The sequence below is a fragment of the Mandrillus leucophaeus genome, unplaced genomic scaffold, assembly GCF_000951045.1.
Source record: "Mandrillus leucophaeus isolate KB7577 unplaced genomic scaffold, Mleu.le_1.0 Scaffold20, whole genome shotgun sequence".
Taxonomy (NCBI): domain Eukaryota; kingdom Metazoa; phylum Chordata; class Mammalia; order Primates; family Cercopithecidae; genus Mandrillus; species Mandrillus leucophaeus.
The window spans coordinates 2342043-2361936 of record NW_012102032.1 but is presented as its reverse complement, the minus strand read 5'-3'; the positions used below and the strand labels follow the sequence as shown (position 1 = coordinate 2361936).

Here is a 19894-nt window from a genome sequence, read left to right as displayed (position 1 = left end):
ACAGTATTGTCTTCCTATCCATGTACATGGAATATCTCTTCATTTATTTAGACTGCCAGTAATTCACTGAGCATTTGCTGAGGGTTTACCATGCCTTAGTCCTAGGACAGAAAACTAAGGATAAACAAGTTTTGTTGTTGTTGTTGTTTTTGAGATGGAGTTTCACTCTTGTTGCCCAGGCTGCAGTGCAATGGTGTGATCTCAACTCACTGCAACCTCCTCCTCCCAGGTTCAAGTGAGTCTCCTGCCTCAGCCTCCCAAGTGCTGGGATTACAGGCATGCACCACCATGCCCGGCTAATTTTTGTATTTTTAGTAGAGATGGGGTTTCACCGTGTTGGTCAGGCTGGTCTCGAACTCCTGACCTCAGGTGATCCGCCCACCTCGGCCATGGGATTACAGGCATGAGCCACCACGCCCAGCCCGGATAAACAAGTTTTATATTTTGTTATCCTTTAAGTTAGTTTTTTGGCACAAAGAATATATAATGTTCCTGGCCGAGAGTTAATTTCCTTTCATTAGTAAAGGAAGGTAGTGCTTTTATAGGACATTAGTAATATACTAATCTTTTTTTTTTTTTTGTAGAATCAAAAGAAAAAGGTAGTTTAGCCCTTACATCCTTAGAGAATTCTTTTGAAGTTTCCATGTCTTTAAACTTCTGCTTCTTTCTTTTCTTGGTGTGTCAGTATAGGACACAATTTAATTTGACATATGTTAGATTTGTTTTCATGCAGTGGAATAATTTTTTCTTTCAAGGAGCTTCCAAGTGAACAGGATACCTTGTCTGCAGGCAGACAATAGAATGTGTTAGCTCACTGGCTTTATCCCTTTGTAGGCTGAAAGTATCGGTTCCGGATTAATTTATTATTGCCATGATTATAATGGAGGATACATTTTTCTATAAAAATAATCAGTGTACTATTTCAAATAGATTGCAATCTTTTTTTTTTTTTAATTTAAAACATTTTTAAATTTTATTGAGATAAGGTCTTACTGTGTTGCCCAGGCTGGAATGCAGTGGCCTGATCTTGGCTCATTGCAACCTCTGCCTCCCAGGCTCAAGTGATCCTCCCACCTCAGCCTCCCGAGCAGCTGGGACCACAGGTGCTTGCTACTATGCCTGGCTAATTTTTTGTATTTTTGTAGAGATGGGGTTTCACTCTGTTGCCCAGGCTGGTCTCGAACTCCTAAGCTCAAGTGACCCACCAGCCTTGGCCTTGTAAAGTGCTGGGATTACAGGCGTGAGCCATTGCACCCAGCAGTTGCAGTCTGAAGTGTCAGAATTTTAATTCTAGTAATACTCCTAATTGCAATTTTTTGTTCTAACAAAATGCTGTGTAAAAATAAGTAATATTAACTGGTTTTCATGAGGTAGTATCAGAGCTAAAAATACCGGTGGGCACAGTGGTATCCCAGCTCCTTGGGAGACTGAGGTGGGATGATTGCTTGAGCCCACAAAATCAGGGCCAGCCTGGGCAACCCCATCTCTAATAAGAAATCAAAAAATAGGCCAGGTGTGCTGGCTCACACTTGTAATCCCAGCACTTTGGGAGGCTGAGGCAGGTGGATCACCTGAGGTCAGGAGTTTGAGACCAGCCTGGCTGACATGGTGAAACCCTGTCTCTACTAAAAATATAAAAATTAGCTAGGCGTGGCGTGCACCTGTGTTCCCAGCTACTGGGGAGGCTGAGGCAGGAGAATTGCTTGAATCCAGGAGATGGAGGTTGCAGTGAGCTGAGATCATGACACTGCACTCCAGCCTGGGTGACAGAGTGAGACTCCATCCCCAAAAAGAAAGACGGGGGGGGGGGGGGGGGGGAGAGAGAGAGAGAGAGAGAGAGAGAAACAGAGAGAAAGAGAGAAGCTAAAATATTTCAAAATCTATTACAGAGTATTGAAGTATTGAGTGCAGGGTTCTGTCCAGCTCCACTACTACCTAATTATCTGACCATGGCCCTAGCTTTTCTGGATTTCATTTTTCATTTGTAAAACCAAGAAGTTGGATTAAGGTGACCTACTCTATAATAGTCTTTTAAGGCTAGAAAAAGAAAAATGTTTTTTCCATGTTGGAATATTTAAATAGATAAAATCAGTCTGGTGTTAGCCTTTTTTGGGTGACATTTATTCTTATATAATTTCAAATAAGAATAACAAAGGAATTCCTTTATACCTTCTATGCAGTTTCAGCAATTTTTAACATTTTACCCCCTTTGCTTTATTATTCTGTCTCCCTCTATATATGTATATATAAATGGATTTTTTTCTTTTTCTGAATCATTTAAGAATAAATTGGAAGCATTGTGCTCCCTTACCACAAAACGTTTACATCTATATTAGGCAAGAACAAGGGCAATCTCTCATTTAACCATAGTACCTTAATCAGAATTAAGAAATGGTTTTGTTTTGTTTGAGAGAGAGTCTCACTCTGTTGCTTAGGCGTGAGTGCAGTGGTGGGATCATGGTTCACTGTAGTCTTGACCTCCTGGGCTCAAGCAATTCTCCCACCTCAGCCTCCTTAATAGCTGGGACCACATGCATATGCTACCCTGCCTGGCTAATTTTTTAAATTTTTTTTGTAGAGATGAAGTCTCGTCTTGTTGCCCAGGTTGGTCTCAAACTCCTAGGCCCAAGCAGTCCTTCTGCTTTGATCTCCCAAAGTGCTGAGTTTACAGGTATAAGCCACTATGCACAGCCTAAAGTTTGGAAATTTAACATTGATACAATATTACTATACTATATATATATATAAAAGATACAAAATACAATATTGTATCCATATTGAAATTGTCCATTTTCCCTAGAATCTACAGAAAGTAGTTTGAGAAATGGTAAGTTATAGTACTGTGAAAAACAACCCTATATAACTACAGTTTAATATTTGTTTACAGTTAATTTTAGGTAAAATTTGCATATAGTGAAATGCATAAATTTTATGTGTATAATTCAATGAATTCTGTAAAATGCTTATACCCATATAACCCAAGCCCTATCACTATATAGAACATTTTTATCACTCTAGCAAGTTCCCTTAGTGCCACTTCTTAGGTATCACTCTACCTACCTTTGGTTAAACACTTTTCTTATTTTTTTCTGATTAGTTTGCCTCTTCTGAAACTTCATATAAATAGATATTTTTTTTTTTTTTTTTTTTTGAGACAGAGTTTGCTCTGTCATCCAGTCTGGAGTGCAGTTGCACAATCTTGGCTCACTGCAACCTTCACTTCCTGGGTTCAAGCAGTTGTCCTGCCTCAGCCTCTCGAGTAGCTGGGATTACAGGCACCCGACACCATGGCTGGCTAATTTTTGTATTTTCAGTAGAGATGATGTTTCGCTGTGTTGGCTAGGCTGGTCTCGAACTCCTGACCTCAGGTGATCCGTCAGCGTCGGCCTCAGCCTCCCAAAGTGCTGGGATTACAGGTGTGAGCCGCCGTGCCCAGCCCAAAACTTCATATAAATAGAATTATACACTCTCCTTTCTTGTGTGTAACTTCTTTTGGTCAACATAATGTATGTTAGGTTTATTCATACTGTTGTATGTATGAATACTTTATTGTTTTTATTGTTGACTAGTATTCCACTTTATGAATATACAGTTGTGCATTATCCTGTTGATGGACATTTGACTTGTTTCTTGTTTAGTTCTATTTTTGAGTAAAGTTGTTTTGAACATTCTTCTACAAAAATTTTGTAGGTGTTTATTTTCATTTCTCTTAGATAAGGTAAATACCTAAGAAAGAAATTTGCTGTGCCATTGAGTAGGTATATGTGAACCTTTAAGAAACTGCCAACCTTTTCCCTAAATAGTTGTACCATTTAAAAATCCCATCAGCAGTGTTTGAGAGTACAGCTTGCACTGAACACCCTTCTAAACATTTGGTATTGCCAGTCACTTTTATTTTACACATTCTATTATGTACCTCTTTGTGGTTTTAATTTGTATTTTCCTGATAACTAATAATGTTGAGCACTTTTTCATGTGCTTATTGGCCATTTATCTGTCTTCCTTTGTGATGTGTCTGTTAGAATATTTTGCCCATGTCTTTTTGAAACGGAGTCTCACTGTGTCGCCCAGGCTGGAGTGCAGTGGCATGATTTTGGCTCACTGCAACCTCTGCCTCCCGGGTTCAAGCAATTCTCCTTCCTCAGCCTCTCAAGTAGCTGGGATTACAGGCTTGCATCCCCATGCCTGGCTAATTTTTGTAATTTTAGTAGAGATGAGGTTTCGCCATGTTGGCCAGGCTGGTCTCAAACTCCTGACCTCAGGTGATCCTCCTGCCTTGGCGTCCCAAAGTGCTGGGATTACAGGTGTGAGCCACCATGCCCAGCCCCTTGTCTTAAATTAAAAAAAAAAAAAACTTTAATTCATGGATTCTTTCTTCTGCCAGCCCAGATCTACTGTTGAGTCCCTTTATGGCAGTTTTCATTTTGTTTTTTGTCCTTGTCAACTCCAGTGGTCAGTGATTCATCGGAGGTTGTACCTAAGCCTTTTAATTTAAGCCAGTGATGTTTTCACCTTTTACTGTTGAATCTGTGTTTGTGGTTCGGAGACTACATTTGTGGTTGAGGGAGCTGATAAATTTGTACTGTGTTCAGCTAAAGAGTAGAGGCTCAGATGTTCTTTCTCTATTTACTTCTCAGAAGGCTTAGCTTTGGGCATGAGAACAGTCTTCTAGAACACCAGGAAGACTATGCTCTTAGCAGGTCTCTCTTTCCTTCACCGATTTCTCCATTGGATTTTTGACTGGTCTGTCTCTATTGGTGTCACAGCAAGTTATTAGTCACCACTGATTGCTAGCTGCTGGCTCTTTTGTTTTTGACGGTGCCCAGGGCATAAATTGCTCCGTAGTCTTGATCCAAATAAAGTTGGGCACCTCGGCAGGGGCAAGATATTGCCAGTCTTTGATAATCCTTTCCCCATCCTTTCCTGGAAACAATCTCTGTGCTATGAAGCAGGAGGTGGAGAGGGTGGTGGTGGTAATGGGGGCCTGTTATTCACTGGCTATCCTATCTGGGTCCTCCCTAAATAGCAGAAGCTTGGGGTTGGGGAGTTAGGAGCTGATACTGTGGCTCACTTTGCATCTTCCTCAGCACAAAGCCTTGTGAGATGCAATCTCTGGATGTTCACTGGTTGCAAACATACAAACCTGGAATAGCTCTAGGAAACTGGGAGTAGTGGGAACTACCACTGAGCTGCTGAATCCAGTGGAACAACTCTTCTGCAACACAGAGCTGTGGGGAATAGAGGACTGCATAAGCTGTCATTAGCTATTACACTTTGATCTTCCCTACTGAGTAGCATTTAAGGAGTCAGGGAAAAGTTGCCGCTTTCAGGCTGCCCTGAAGGCTCTTGCATAGCCCTTCCACACACACAGCTGTGGAGGGTGGGACCTTCTTCCTACTGTCCTTACCGAATTCCATAGATTAGGCTTGTCTGAAGCTTTTTAATCAATCTCCAGAGACTTTGAATGATTGTCTTTGGTAATTTTGACTAGTTTAATAGATGTCTCTCTAGAAAAGAAGTTTTACCTAACTCGTCACACTACCATTCCCAATACAGTTGACCCTTGAACACACAGGTTTGAACTGTGGAGGTTTACTTATTTGTAGATTTTTTCTTTCTTTTTTTTTTGAGACAGAATTTCGCTCTTGTTGCCCAGGTTGGAGTGCAATGGCACAATCTCAACTCACTGCAACTTCCGCCTCCCAGGTTCAGGTGATTCTCCTGCGTCAGCCTCCCGAGTAGCTGAGATTACAGACATGCACCACCATGCCCGGCTAATTTTGTATTTTTAGTAGAGATGCAATTTCTCCATGTTGGTCAGACTGGTCTCAAACTTCCAACCTCAGGTGATCCTCCTGCCTTGGCCTCCCATAGTGCTGGGATTACAAGTGTGAGCCACGTGCCCGGCCAGTTTTTTCAATAAATACATTGGAAAAGTTTTCGGAGATTTGTGACACTTTGAAAAAACTCACAGATGAACTCCATAGCCTGGAAATATCAAAAAAATTAAGAAAACATATGTCATGAGAACATAAAATATGTGTAGGAAATGCTGCGGGATAATTAAGGAATCAGAGAGACTGAGGGGTTGAGGAGGACTTACTTAATTATTTAGGTGCACTGACTCAGTTGGATTAACATCCAAAGGACTGAGCCCTGAACAAAGAGTCAAGCTACCTTTTAAGCATTTCGTGGGGTGGGGGGAGATCTGTGCAGGGGGAGGCATATTATAGAAGCGAGAAACAAAGACAGTTATTTAATTAAGACATGCATTACTTTATTTCTTACTTTTCAAGGAACAACATGTTTTACGACTTGAGATTATCTGTCTAGTGACCTTACAGCTGCACAGCTGGAGAAACCGAGTCTTCACAATGCCTGGGAATGGGAGAGATAAGGCTCACTAGCCACAGAGAGAAAAACAATCAGTTAATTTTAAAGGACTCCATCTCTTTCTCTTCCTCAGGGGGAAGTAGGTTTTCTTACATACAACTGAGTTTTTGCTTATACAGTCTTTAATTTCTTTTAATTCCTATTCCAGTACTAGTCTATTTTATAATTTACTACCATAAAATATATACAAATCTATTATAAAAAGTTAAAATTTATCAAAAATGCATGCAAACACAGACTGCATGGTGCCGTGATTCTAGGGATTCCAGGAGGCACTGACTCATAGGTAGGCTTGCCTCCTAGTGTTGAGAGCCAGGATGGGGTTGATGCTGGAGTCTAGTGCAGTTTGATTTTTGGCATGATATCTTCTGGGGGACGGCAGTTAGGTGCTTGAAATGAAATATTTTGGGTTAAAAATTAGTATCCCTGGCTGGCGTGTTGGCTCAAGCCTGTAATCGCAGCACTCTGGGAGGCTGGGGTGGGCGAATCACCTGAGGTCAGGAGTTGTAGGCCAACCTGGCCAATATTGTGAAACCCCATCTCTACTAAAAAATTTAAAAATTATTTGGGTGTGGTGGTGTGTGCCTGTAGTCCCAGCTGCTTGGGAGGCTGAGACAGGAGAGTTGCTTGAACTTGGGAGGTGGATGTTGCAGTGAGCCAAGATTGCACCACTGCACTCCAGCCTGGGCAACATAGTGAGACTCTGTCTCAAAAAACGAAACAAAATAAACAAACAAAAAAAAACCAAAAAACAAAATTAGTATCCCTGAGCAGTTCAAGAAATGGAGATTAATAATCATTTATATATTTTCCTTACCAGGGTCATTTGTATGGTCTGAGATAAATCATATTCTTTTTTTTTTTTTTATTGTTTCTAGCTGCTTCATTCAGTTGTTACCTAGGTAACATAGTTGGAAGCTACTTAAAGCATAAGATAGAAGACTTTATACCTTCATCAGTGTTTAATCAAATTGCTTTCCTCCTAGTAACAGGAACTGCTGCTTTGCAGATTCACACTGTATTCTATAGTAAATGCTGCTCCCTGGAATCAGGCAACATTGTGCCTCTGCTAAATCTAGCTGTGATAAGTATAGGGAATAGGAATTGTGATGTGACGTGTTAGATCGAAGGAAGGATCCCTATGCAGTTTTGAAAAAATGGGACTCTGAAAGATTAGCCCTGGATAAAGTGCTATATGGGGAATTTGGGCAATCAGAGAGCACATCGGTCCTGAATGGGGTCAGGGGAAGTGGTATCAAAGTCAGTAACAGATAAATCTCAAAAATATAATGTTGAGCAAGAGAAAACAGACATATCAAGTACATATTATATGATTCATTTATACAAAGGTTAAAAATGAGCAAAATCCATCTGTAGGATTAGAAGTCAGGATATAGTTACTCTTGTGGAAGGGAATGGGTAGTTACTCGAAGGAGGGCATAAAGGGGGGCTGTTGAGATGCTAGTGATACTGTTTGTTGATCTGGGTACATTGGTATGTTATGTTTGTGAATATTAATTGAGCTACACACTTATGTCCTGTGTAATTTTCTGTATGCATGTTATACTTCAATATTACATTAAAAAAGAAATTGTTCGTAGTAGGTCAGTTCTGTATATATGGAGATCATGTCTAATTGCCCACAATTGGGAATTGGATAAATAAGAACTGGTTAAATTGTGTTATGTTCCCCATACTCCTGGGGAATACCGTATCATTTTTTTTTTCTTTAGACAAGGTTTCACTCTGTTACCCAGGCCAAAGTGCAGTGATGTGATCACAGCTCACTGTAGCCTCAACCTCCTAGGCTCAAGTGATCCTCCCACCTCAGCCTCCTGAGTAGCTGGGACTACAGGCGTGCATCACCATGCCTGGCTAATTTTTGTAGTTTTTGTAGAGACAGGATCTTGCTTTGTTGCCTAGACTTGTCTTGACCTCCTGGGCTCAATTGATGTACTTCCCTTGGCCTTTCAAATTGCTGGGATTGCAGGCGTGAGCTACCACACCTGACCCTATATTGCTATTTTTGAGAATGAATAATTCTATATGTACTGATATGGAGCTGTTGTTAAATGAATAAACATTTTCAGATTATATATTCCATTTATAGAAAAATGAAACACTATGTACATATGCTTGTATATACATAGAAATTACCTGGAAGGACACACACTAAATAATGAACAGTAGTTAGCCTTGAAGATTGTTTTATGGGTAGTGTGACTGGGGAACATTGAACTTTCACATAATATTTTTTTATACCATTACATTTCTTTTTTTTAACTGTAAGCATGGATTACTCTTATAACAAAACTAATTTAAAAAGTAAATTACAAATACTATTTTAAAAAGACAAATAGATTGGGAGAAATAATGTTGTTATTCAGGTAAAATCTCCAAAGTGATATTAAAAGAAAAAAAGGAATTGTGGGAGAAATTAGAGCTTCCCAAGAGGAGTTAAGAAGAGTTAATATAGTTCTACCTTACTTCACCCTAGAGGATGAGGCAGATTTTAATAAGTTTTTGAAAACAAAGTGATTGTCGGCACTTACTGTAAAGTATAACTGAATTGCCTCTCCAATTCTTTTAGTTGATCCAGAGTACCAGAAGGAAGCAGAACAGAGACATCGAGAATTGGCAACTAAAGCTGGAGGATTTAATGACTTTGCAACTTTAGCTGTCATCTTTGAACAATGCAAATCAAGGTATGTAAGGTAGTCCTTTGTCCTGGAAAATGTCAGTTTGATGTATGGTTCCAATATGTACCTATGTGGCTTGTGACACTAAAGTTCAGTGTCACAAGATGATATTGACTTTAAGGTATTTTGAATTTCAGTGAAGTTATCTATGTCAGATGACTGTTGCTTAGTAGGCATTTATTATATAATACTGATTATCTTCTTTTCTCTTCAAACCTTTCCTGAAAATGACCTTATAGAATTTTGCTTCTATATAGGTAGTCTACATTAAAAAATGATTGAATATTTGCTATTGCATATATAAGTAAAGAAATTCATTTACAAATTATTTTTTAATTTAGTCAGGGGCACCCTCATTAATTTAATTGTTTTTTTCAAATTTCCTAAAATTTTTTTAGTACTTGGACAGGTCTCCTGAAGGAACTGACAGTTGTTTATGGGTTTCCACTTTTGTAATAGAAATGAGAATTTTAGATTGTCTTTTACTTAGAGAAGATATTTTAAAGATACCAGTTTTTTGTTTTGCAGTGGAGCTCCAGCTTCATGGTGCCAAAAACATTGGATTCATTGGAGGTGCTTATTTTCTGCATTTCGTGTGGAAGCTCAACTTCGAGAACTAATCAGGAAGCTTAAACAGGTGATTGCCGTAATTTTTTTTTTGGAATAGCATTTTGGACCTAAATATTTCATATTGAATTTTCATTGATGTACATTAGCACCCTTTCTATTCTACCACCCTTCCTTTCTGTTTGTTTCTATGTACAGCCATCTCCCTGACCCCATGAAAGATTCCTAGTAGTAATAAAAGAATTGTATGTGCAGAAATGAAGATATTTAAAAATTGCTTTCCTGATATATAATTGACGTGCAATAACCTACACATATTTAAGATACACACTTTGATGAGTTTTGACATTCGCATAAAACAGTTATCAAGATAATGGGACATATCCATCATCTTCCAGTTTTCCCATTCCCTCCCTTTTTTTCTTTTTTGAGGCGGAGTCTCAGTGTGTCACCTAGGCTGAAGTGCAGTGGCATGATCTTGGCTCACTGCAATCTCCGCCTCCTAGGTTTAAGCAGTTCTCCTGCCTCAGCCTCCCAAGTAGCTGGGATTACAGGCTTGCATCACCATGCCCAGCTAATTTTTGTAGTTTTGGTAGAGACGGGGTTTTGCCATGTTGGCCAGGCTGGTCTCAACGAACTCCTGACCTCAAGTGATCCACCTGCCTTGGCCTCCCAAAGTGCTAGGATTATGGGCATAAGCCGCTGCACCTGGCCTCATTCCCTGTCATAATCCATTGTCTCACCTAGCAGGCCCTCCTGCCTCACCTACTCAGGTAACCACTGATCTGCTCTCTGTCATTATCCAGTAAGTCCTCACTTAATGTCATCAGTAGTTTCTTGGAAACTGTGACTTTAAGCAAAATGATATACAGCAGGCCCTAGAAAAATATTGCTTTATTCACCATTGTTTTAACACTGATGAGAAAAAAAAAAATCTTAAAAATTTTGCTTAACTTTACAGTTTTTAAGAACTTATTGACATTGAGGACTTACTGTATATAAGTTTGCATTTACTAGCATCTTACATAAATGGATCAAACAGCATATGCTCTTTGTCTGGCATCTTTTACTCCTCATGATTATTTTTCAATTTACATATCTTATTTTGGTAAAATATTTAATATAAAATTTACCTCTACTGGGCATTGGTGATTCACCCCTGTAATCCCAATGCTTTGGGAGGCCAAAGTGGGACGACCACTTGAGGCCAGGAGTTCAAGACCAGCCTGAGAAACAGTGAGACCTGTCTCTACAAAAAATTAAAATAATTAGCTGGTTATGTTGGCACACACCTGTAGTGTTGGCTACTCATGAGGCTGAGGCAGAAGGATCACTTGAGCCCAGGAGTTCGAGGTTGCAGTGAGGTATGATGCCACCACACTCTAGCCTGGGCAACAGAGCAACACCGTGTCTCAAAAAAAAATTTTTTTTACTGTTTTTATGTGTACAGGTCAGTGTACACTTAAAACATTCACAATGTTGTGCAACCCTTACCACTTCTCCATCTCCAGAACTTTTTTTATCATCCCATACTATAATAAAACTCCATAACCATTCAACAATAACTCCCCATTCCCGACAGGGCATGGTAGCTCACGCCTATAATTCTAGCACTTTGGGAAGCCGAGGTAGGGGGATCACTTGAGCCCAGCAAGTTTGAGACCAGCCTGGGCAACACAGCGAGACCTTGTCTCTACTAAAAAAAAAAAAAAAATTGGCCAGGGGTTGTGTCACACACCTGTAGTCTCAGCTACTCAGTAGGCTGCGGTAGAGGATTGCTTGAGCCTAGAAGATCCAGGCTACAGTGAGCTGTGATCACAGAACTTCACTCCGGCTTGGGTGACAGAGTAAGACCTTGACTCAAAACAAAAACAAAAAAACCTACCCATTATCTTCTTTCTCCAACCTCTGGAAACCACTATTATACTTTCTCTGTTTCGCTGCGAATGTTTTCTGTTTGCCTTGTCTTCAAGTTCATTAATCTTTTCTCCTGCAGTGTCTAGTCTAATCTGCCATTAATCCCATCTAGTATATTTGTCATCTCAGGTGTTGTATTTTCACTTCCAGATGTTGGATTTCAGTCTTTAAATTTTTACATTTTATTTTTCAGGTCTCTACTTTTTGAACATACGTAATCCAGCTATACAGAAAATTATAATAAAATATAATTAAATCTGTGTCAGTTCTAGGTTGATTTTGATTGATGTTCTCATTATGGATTGTGCTTTTTTGCTTTACATCATACCTGATAATTTTTCAGCGGATGCCAAACATTGTGAATTTCACCTTGTTGGGTGCTGGATATTTTTGTGTTCTAGTTACTTGAAAATGGTCTTTGATCTTTCTTTTTGGGTCTTGCTTGCATGATTTGTTAGGTGGAATCAGAGCAGTGCTAAGTGCAGTGCTAGTTATTCCCCTCTACTGAGGCAAGGCCCATCTGAGTACTCCTCCTAACATCACACGAATTATTGTGGTGTAGTATTTTCATGTGGCTTATAGGAACAGGCACCATTACTAGCCCTGTGAAAACACCATGCCCTTACTTCTTATCCTTTTAAGTGGTTCTTTTCTTGGGCTGGTAGTTTCCTCACATTCATGTGCTAATCACTATTCAGCTCAACACTTGAGGAGGACCTTCTGCATCTCTCTGGAGTTGTGTCTTTGTACACTTCTCTTCTCTCCTGAACTCTTGGCCTGTGATTCTAGCCATGTTGCTCTTCCTGGACTCCCAGCTTTGTCTCTCTAACCCAGGGAGTTCTCTGAGTTCCATCTGGGCTTCACTTCCCTCTATCTTGGTCTGCAGTCTTTCTTAAGGCTGAAGTTGGGGCAGTTGTTGGGCGTACTGCATTTATTTCCTGTCTCTGTCCTTTATTGCCTGATATTACAGTGTTTTGGAAATCATTATTTCATATGTTTTGTCCATTTTTTTGGTTTTAGGTGGAAGGGTAAATCTGGTCTGTCTTAATCTATGTTGGCCAGAAACAGAGGTCTTTAGAAATGGGGGTTTTTCAAAATAAAAGATTATTTCAAATTGTACTGTGAGATTTACCACTCTATATATTCTTTTTACAGCAAAGTGATTTCCCAAGAGAGACCTTTGAAGGCCCTAAACATGAAGTACTACGAAGGTGTCTTTGTGCAGGCTATTTCAAAAATGTAGCTCGAAGGTAAGCAATAAGGACTTGAGAGATGGATCAAGATATAATACTGTATTTGACTAACTATAATATTGGACTATTTAATATTAAACATTGAAGATTTGATTTAAGCTCTGTGATGATTATGATGTGAATTACAATGACCAGGGACAGCTGCAGTGGCTCAGAATGTGGTATTAGAGCTCAAGTAGGGTAGGAGGGGTATGTTTGTAGGGTGGCTGTCCAGCATGGGTTATCTTCACTTAAGGCAAGTAACAAGAGTTTTCTTACAGAGGGGTGGCCCTGTCTATAGTGTGAAAGCCAAGTAGGTTGAGCATAGCATCCCTGAGGAAGGGTAGCTTGGCATGGAGTGTTAGGGCTTGAGCAAGGGTAGGGAGGGGTTATTTGGTTTGGGGCATCAATCTGAGTGTAGTGAGGAAGGCATCTTTATAGATAAAGGGCAACAGTGATGGTGATGGAGATTCATTAAATACAGAGGAAGTGATCACATAACTCTGTAAGTGATAATGGTGAAGGGAGTTAGAAATACTGAAAGTGAGAAAATAGGAATGATCTCTGTGCTGTTGGATTGAAATTTCAGAGTATCATTATGAAGTTATGGGTTTCATTATAGATGGATGCATGGACGGACACTGGAATAAAAATAGATGTTAGTGGGTGTATATATGTGTCTTTGTATGTATGTAAATATTTATATGTATATATGCCCTAGCTCTGAGATAATAACAATGAATAGATGTAGTGCCCAGATCTTGACTTGGGACATCCATCTGCCACTTAAAGGAATCAGGGGTCTTTGGAGAAATGGGGCTGGGAAAATCCAAGATGAGCCCAGAACATATTGTTTTGCCAGCAAATAAGTGATTACCAAAGGTTGAGGCTATGTCAGAAGAATATAGGAGCCAGCATGAAGAGGCCCCAAGTGATCAAATATGAGACACTTTAAGCATCAAAATAAGTAATGATAATAGTGGATTATTATGGACTTAATAAAATGTGAAATCATATGTCTATCGTGGTATAAATAAAGGAGTAAAAGTTTAATGAGAAATGGAATTGTTTACAAGCACCTCTCCATAAAATTTTTGTTAATTACAAAAGCAAAAAGTAACTTTACAGTGGAGATTCCTGGTATATGCTACCTAAATCAAGCAATCAAAGTGAACATAATGAAGTAAATCAAAATCATGTTCTTCCTAATAGGATACAATGAGAAAAACACAGCATTATGTCTGTGATATTTCTGCTAAAGATGCATAACCTGAATCTAATCATCCTGAAACAGACAAACTCAAATTGAGTGACATACCACACAGTAACTAGCCTTGACATCTTTAAGGGTGCCAAGATCATGAAAGTCAAAGACTGAGGAAGTATTCCAGAATGAAGGAGACCAAAGGGAAATGAAAAATAAAGGCAATGTATGCTTCTGAATTACATCCTTTTGCTATAAAGGATATTAAGACATTCAGTGAAATGTCAGTGGGGTCTGAGGATTAGATGTTAGTAATGTATCAGTGTTAATTTTCTGGTTTTGATGCTTATAGTCATGTCAGAGAATGTTCTTGATTGTTGATTGTGGGAAGTGCACACTCAAGTATTTGGGGATGATGGGGTATTAGGTTGGCAGCTTACTGTCAAATGATTCAGGTAAAAAATATTTTTTTGGTCGGGCACGGTGGCTCACGCCTATAATCCCAGCACTTTGCGAGGCTGAGGTGGCTGGATCACAAGATCAGGAGATCGAGACCACCCTGGCTAACATGGTGAAACCTTGTCTCCACTAAAAATACAAAAAAAATTAGCTGGGTGTGGTAGCAGGTGACTGTATTCCCAGCTACTCGGGAGGCTGAGGCAGGATAATGGGGTGAACCTGGGAGGTAGAGCTTGCAGTGAGCCCAGATCGTGCTGTTGTACTCCAGCCTGGGCGACAGAGCGAGACTCCACCTCAACAAAAAAAAAAAAGGTTTTTTTACTTGCAACTTTTCTGTAAATTCCGATTGTTTCACACTTTTAAAAATATGGTATGTCTTGATTACCCGCTGTATGCCAAACACTGGGCAGGTACTAAAAATAGAAAGGTAGAGTAACATAAGTCCTTACATCATTCTTGATGATACCTGAGTCTAATGGAGGGTACAGATATGTAAGTGAATAATTACAATGCAGTCTGATCTGGGTTATACTATGTATACATACAAAGTACTATAGGAAATAAATTATGATGAACTGGGGTTATTATTTTGACAAGTTTTTTGGAATGATAGGTAGGGAAATGTAGAAGAAAATAAGGGCATGAATTAGAAAAATGATAGATTAATTGTCAAGTTCTAGAGTAGTGAAAAATCATCCCTTTAAAAAGAGATGCAGCATAATATAACATAAACCGTATTTAAGACAGAAGAACCGTTTAGGACTTGGTTTTACCATGCGTTAGCGCTGGTGATCTTGAGAAGTCTAGCTAATTTATTTGAGTTTCAGGTTTGACCTTTTAATAAAGTTCCTGGCTCTCAAAGCTCACAGATTATTGTTAATATTACTACTGATTCCTTATACCTAATTGTAGTGACTGTTTAACTTGTATAATTAAGATGAATTGGTACAGAGGTTGTAGTGACAGTTGAATAAATGTAAGCCTCTGCTTATAATGCTCTTCGTAATAGAACATACTGTAATTGTTCATTGCTGAATGTAATGCTTCATTTACTTCATTGCTTTACTGTTGTAGTCTTTATCATTTTGTTTTTCTATTTATAGATCTGTTGGGAGAACATTTTGCACAATGGATGGGCGTGGAAGCCCAGTTCACATTCATCCTTCCTCAGCAGTAAGTAGTTCATTTTTAATAAAGGGAAGAAATTTGTAAAGTTGTAGAAATAAGTAATATACAAATGTCTTCTACTTTTCACTTTGGGGTTAAATGTACATATATCTATATTACATAGATCTATAAGGGTATTGGTTGGCCCATGCCTCCTGATTGAAGAAGATAGGAATTAATTGAGAAGGGTTTGGACTATCTGGTTGGTCTAATGTGGAATAGGGCAGGTTATTGAGTTATCATCTTTAAAAGAAATGTTTTGTATAGCTTCATGAACAGGAAACCAAACTTGAATGGATCATTTTTCATGAGGTATTGGTTACCACCAAAGTCTACGCAAGAATTGTATGCCCAATCCGTTATGAATGGGTAAGAGACTTGTTACCCAAGTTGCATGAGTTTAACGCACATGATTTGAGCAGTGTGGCCCGACGTGAAGTGAGAGAAGATGCAAGAAGGAGATGGACAAATAAGGAAAATGTAAAGCAGCTAAAGGGTGAGTAAATCATTTGTTCTATTTTTAAGCACTATGCCATACTGCTTCCTAGTAGTACTTTACTATTTTTGTTTATAAAAATGTTGTGACCGACCTGGGCAATGTGGTGAGACCCCATCTCTATCAAAAAAAAAAAAAAAAAAAGAAAAAAAAGAAAATTAGCCAGCCATGTTGGTGTGCACCTATAGTCCCAGTGACTTGGGAGGCTGAAGCAGGAAGATCGCTTGAACCCAGGAGTTTGAGGCTGCAGTGAACTGTCATTTCACCAGTGCACTCCAGCCTGGGGGTGACAGAGTGAGGCACTATCTCTAAAATATATATATATACACACACACACACACACATATATACATACATATATATATATGATTTGTGCATTATTAACTCAGAATTCCCTTTGTTTCCAAGGGGTGCTCTCTCTCTCTCTCTCTCTAGTCTTTCTTTTTCTTTGAGACACACGATTTTGGCTCACTGCAGCCTCCACCTCCCAGTTCAAGCTATTCTCCTGCCGCAGCCTCCTGAGTAGCTGGATTACAGGCATGCGCCACCATGCCTGGCTAATTTTGTATATCCAAGGGGCTTTTTGTATGAAATATTAGGACCCTGATTGGGAGGCATAAATAGTGGTGGTACTGAAATAGGACAGAAAGTTTATCAGCTCACATATACAGAAAACTTTTTAGTAAAGCTTTTTGAGGTTGAATCATGAAGCATGTTGTATTTTCTTTATTTGACATCACTGAAAAATAGAATGGTGAAGAGTTTTGCCCAAGAAATCATAGAAAAATCTTTAGAAATGTTAGCCACTAGGTGTTTTATTACAGTATTATAACACTGTGCCACATGCTTGAATTAGGATCAGTTTTTCTGACTCATTGACCTTGGTGCTCTTAATTTTGTAACCATAGACTACATTGCTTTTGAAAGGGCAAAATTTAATTTTCTCTTTATTCTTTTTACTTTGTTAACATTGAAAAATCAGGGCTTCTCTTTCTTTTAACATTTCTAGTACTGATTCTCAAAGCTAAGTTTTATTGGATTAATTTATAATGTTTTCAGATGGAATATCAAAAGACGTCTTAAAGAAAATGCAAAGAAGAAATGATGACAAATCCATATCTGATGCACGGGCTCGTTTCCTTGAGAGAAAGCAGCAGAGGACCCAGGACCACAGTGACACACGGAAGGAAACAGGCTAAAGTGGTGAATCCTCCAATTCAGGAAGTAGGAAAAGCAGCCAGGAAATGTGCTTCTACTTTGCCAGTTATTTCAGACAGCACTACCAAGAGGAAGTGGTCAGCACTTGTTATTGGCCTATGAACTAAAGCAAATCAAAGCTCATAAATCAAAGCTCATCAGTTCCCATAAATGCAATTGTCAAAGAAAAGATTGGGTTGCCATAGTCATAAGCAATGATACATGAAACCAATGAAAGACAGTACATGTAATATTTTCCTCAGTACAGTTTTGCTGGCCTTAACTGGTATCAAACGCTGTCATTGAGATGTTTTCAAAGAACATTGAGTTGTATTTAATCAGCGTGTACTCCATTTGCATTGAAGCATTAAAAATTATTTTCCTTAAAATCTCTTTAAGGCCTTCTTGTTGCTGTTAGAATAGTGCTATATATCAGGTATGTGACCATTTCTTTCAGAAGGCTGAACATAAGAGGTTTCTACTCAGCAATACTTAGATGTCTAACCATTTAATTGCTACAGAGCTTTATAGATACTTAGAGAAAAGACTTAATCAGTTAGTAAATAAAATTGCCTATGGCAGGATTCTTTCTTGAATTAATATTAATCCTTAAATTGATTTTTCTGGGATTATACAAATTCCTTTTTATATCAAAGTATATTGTTTAAAACAGTAGCTATAGCCATTAACCAAAGGACAGATGATATATATATATATATACACACACATATAAGTTCTTTTTTAGCTGTACCTACGTACTTATATCAGCACCATGTATGTAGGTGTGATAGTACTTTCAAGCAGCCCCTCCACCTGGCCTACTCTGTTATTTCCACCTGCTTGGGAAGGGCCATTTAACTTCCATTATGCCAAACTTGGGATGGGATTTTCAAAGCAGGCAACACTATTTCATCATGTTTCAAATTGGAACCTTGAGGCTAGTTAGTATCACACTCAGGCCACACTCAGCACTTGCCCACTCTTGTTTACTGCCTTGTATTCTAGTTATTTGTGTATTTGTCTCCCTCACTAGATTATACGCTCCTCGTGGGCAGGGACTGTCTATTTTCATCTTTGTATCTTTCATGCACCTAGCATAGTGCTTTGCACATAGTAGTCACTCAATGTTTGTTAAATAAAGCTATTAGTGTCATTAAAATTCAAAAGACAGTATAATGTGTGTTTTTAGATATTTTGTGTAAAAGTTAAGAATCTAAATTTTTTATCAATAACTCTTCTAATTTCCTTTGGAATCTAGTTTTATGTTCAATAATAGAAACTTGAAATCTTTATCAAAAATCACAAGGACCCAAATTCATGTATTTGTCCCTAAAGTAAGGTGAGTGATGATGGTTTCTCCAAACCTTTCCAGTGTTTTAATTTGTTCATTTTTATTTTTAGTGCTCTAGACAGTGTTATTAGCACATATTAATCATTTAGTTCTGTCAGTCTCTCTTCTCAGGTGTATTGTGTAAGGGCGTTTCCTTAGACGTGGTGGGAGTGTGTGTGGATTCTTGGAATGAAAGCTCTTCTAGTTTAGTAAATATTAAGCAAACATTCTGAATCTACACATCACACTCAAATTATATCAGTTGTTTTGGTAATGTCCTTTATGGCATTTTTCTGTAGTTCAACATTTAGTCTAGGATCATGTATTATATTTAGTCTCTTAATCTGGCAAGAGTCCTCAGTCCTTATCTTTCACAGCATTAACATTGTAAAATAATACAGGCTAGTTATTTTATAGAATGTTCTCAATTTGGGTTTCTCCAATGTTTCTTCATGGTTATGCATTTTTAACTAGAATACTGCATAAGTAGTAGTGTCATGGTATCACATCTGGAGGTACATGGCATTTTCCCCTTACTGGTGGTATTAATTTTAATTACTTATTAGGGTGCTTTTTAAATTATATCAACCTGGTTATCCTTATAATTCATAAATAATGTGAGGGGGAGATACTTTTATTATATAAAATATATTGTTCCTTATAAAATATGACATTTTAGATTTACCATCAATTGATGGTTCTTGCCTGAATCCATTTTATTCTTATGGCTGCAAAATGGTGATTTTTTTTTTTCTAATTCTTTTCTATATTTATTGGTATTATATTGTAAGAAAGAGTTTTCCTTGAAGGATGAATGTCTGATAAACAGGTGGGTGCTAAGAACAGCATAGATCAAGACAGAGAATTATTTATAGAAAGCACAGGGGGTGTTTGAGATGGTGGCAAACAGTTGAGTTTACTTGGTGCATAGTATATATATAGGAGAGTAGGTGGCTGAAAATGTTGAGGTCAGATTATAGAAAGCTTTGAAAACCAATCTGTGGAATTTGGAATTACTTTATGGATTTGTTAGAAGGGAAGGACATCATTACAGTTTTGTGATAGCTGTGACAGTGTTATTGATAAAAAAATTTCTGTATCTCAGTTTGCATTTAGAGGACTGTGAGAGTAGTAGTATCAAGGGAATGCTGGATCTAGTTAAGGCAAGAACGTGGAAGCAGCCTTGGAGGAAAGGTGGGTTTTATGGAGGAGTTTGTTCTTAAAAGAATGGGA

General features: G+C 38.4%; 1 protein-coding gene across 2 annotated transcripts in view; it reads left to right on the top strand.

Annotated features, from left to right (window-relative positions):
- Positions 1 to 18504, top strand: part of DHX40 (DEAH (Asp-Glu-Ala-His) box polypeptide 40) — a 43474-nt gene extending 24970 nt beyond the window's left edge. For both annotated transcript variants that reach the window (XM_011979178.1, XM_011979177.1), the window contains 6 exons: positions 8984 to 9098; positions 9621 to 9729; positions 12732 to 12826; positions 15575 to 15644; positions 15906 to 16134; positions 17194 to 18504. In XM_011979178.1, the coding sequence (XP_011834568.1) occupies positions 8984 to 9098; positions 9621 to 9729; positions 12732 to 12826; positions 15575 to 15644; positions 15906 to 16134; positions 17194 to 17333 (758 nt within the window). In that variant the 3' untranslated portion in view covers positions 17334 to 18504. The remainder of the gene's footprint in view (positions 1 to 8983; positions 9099 to 9620; positions 9730 to 12731; positions 12827 to 15574; positions 15645 to 15905; positions 16135 to 17193) is intronic.
- Positions 18505 to 19894: the final 1390 nt, after the last annotated feature.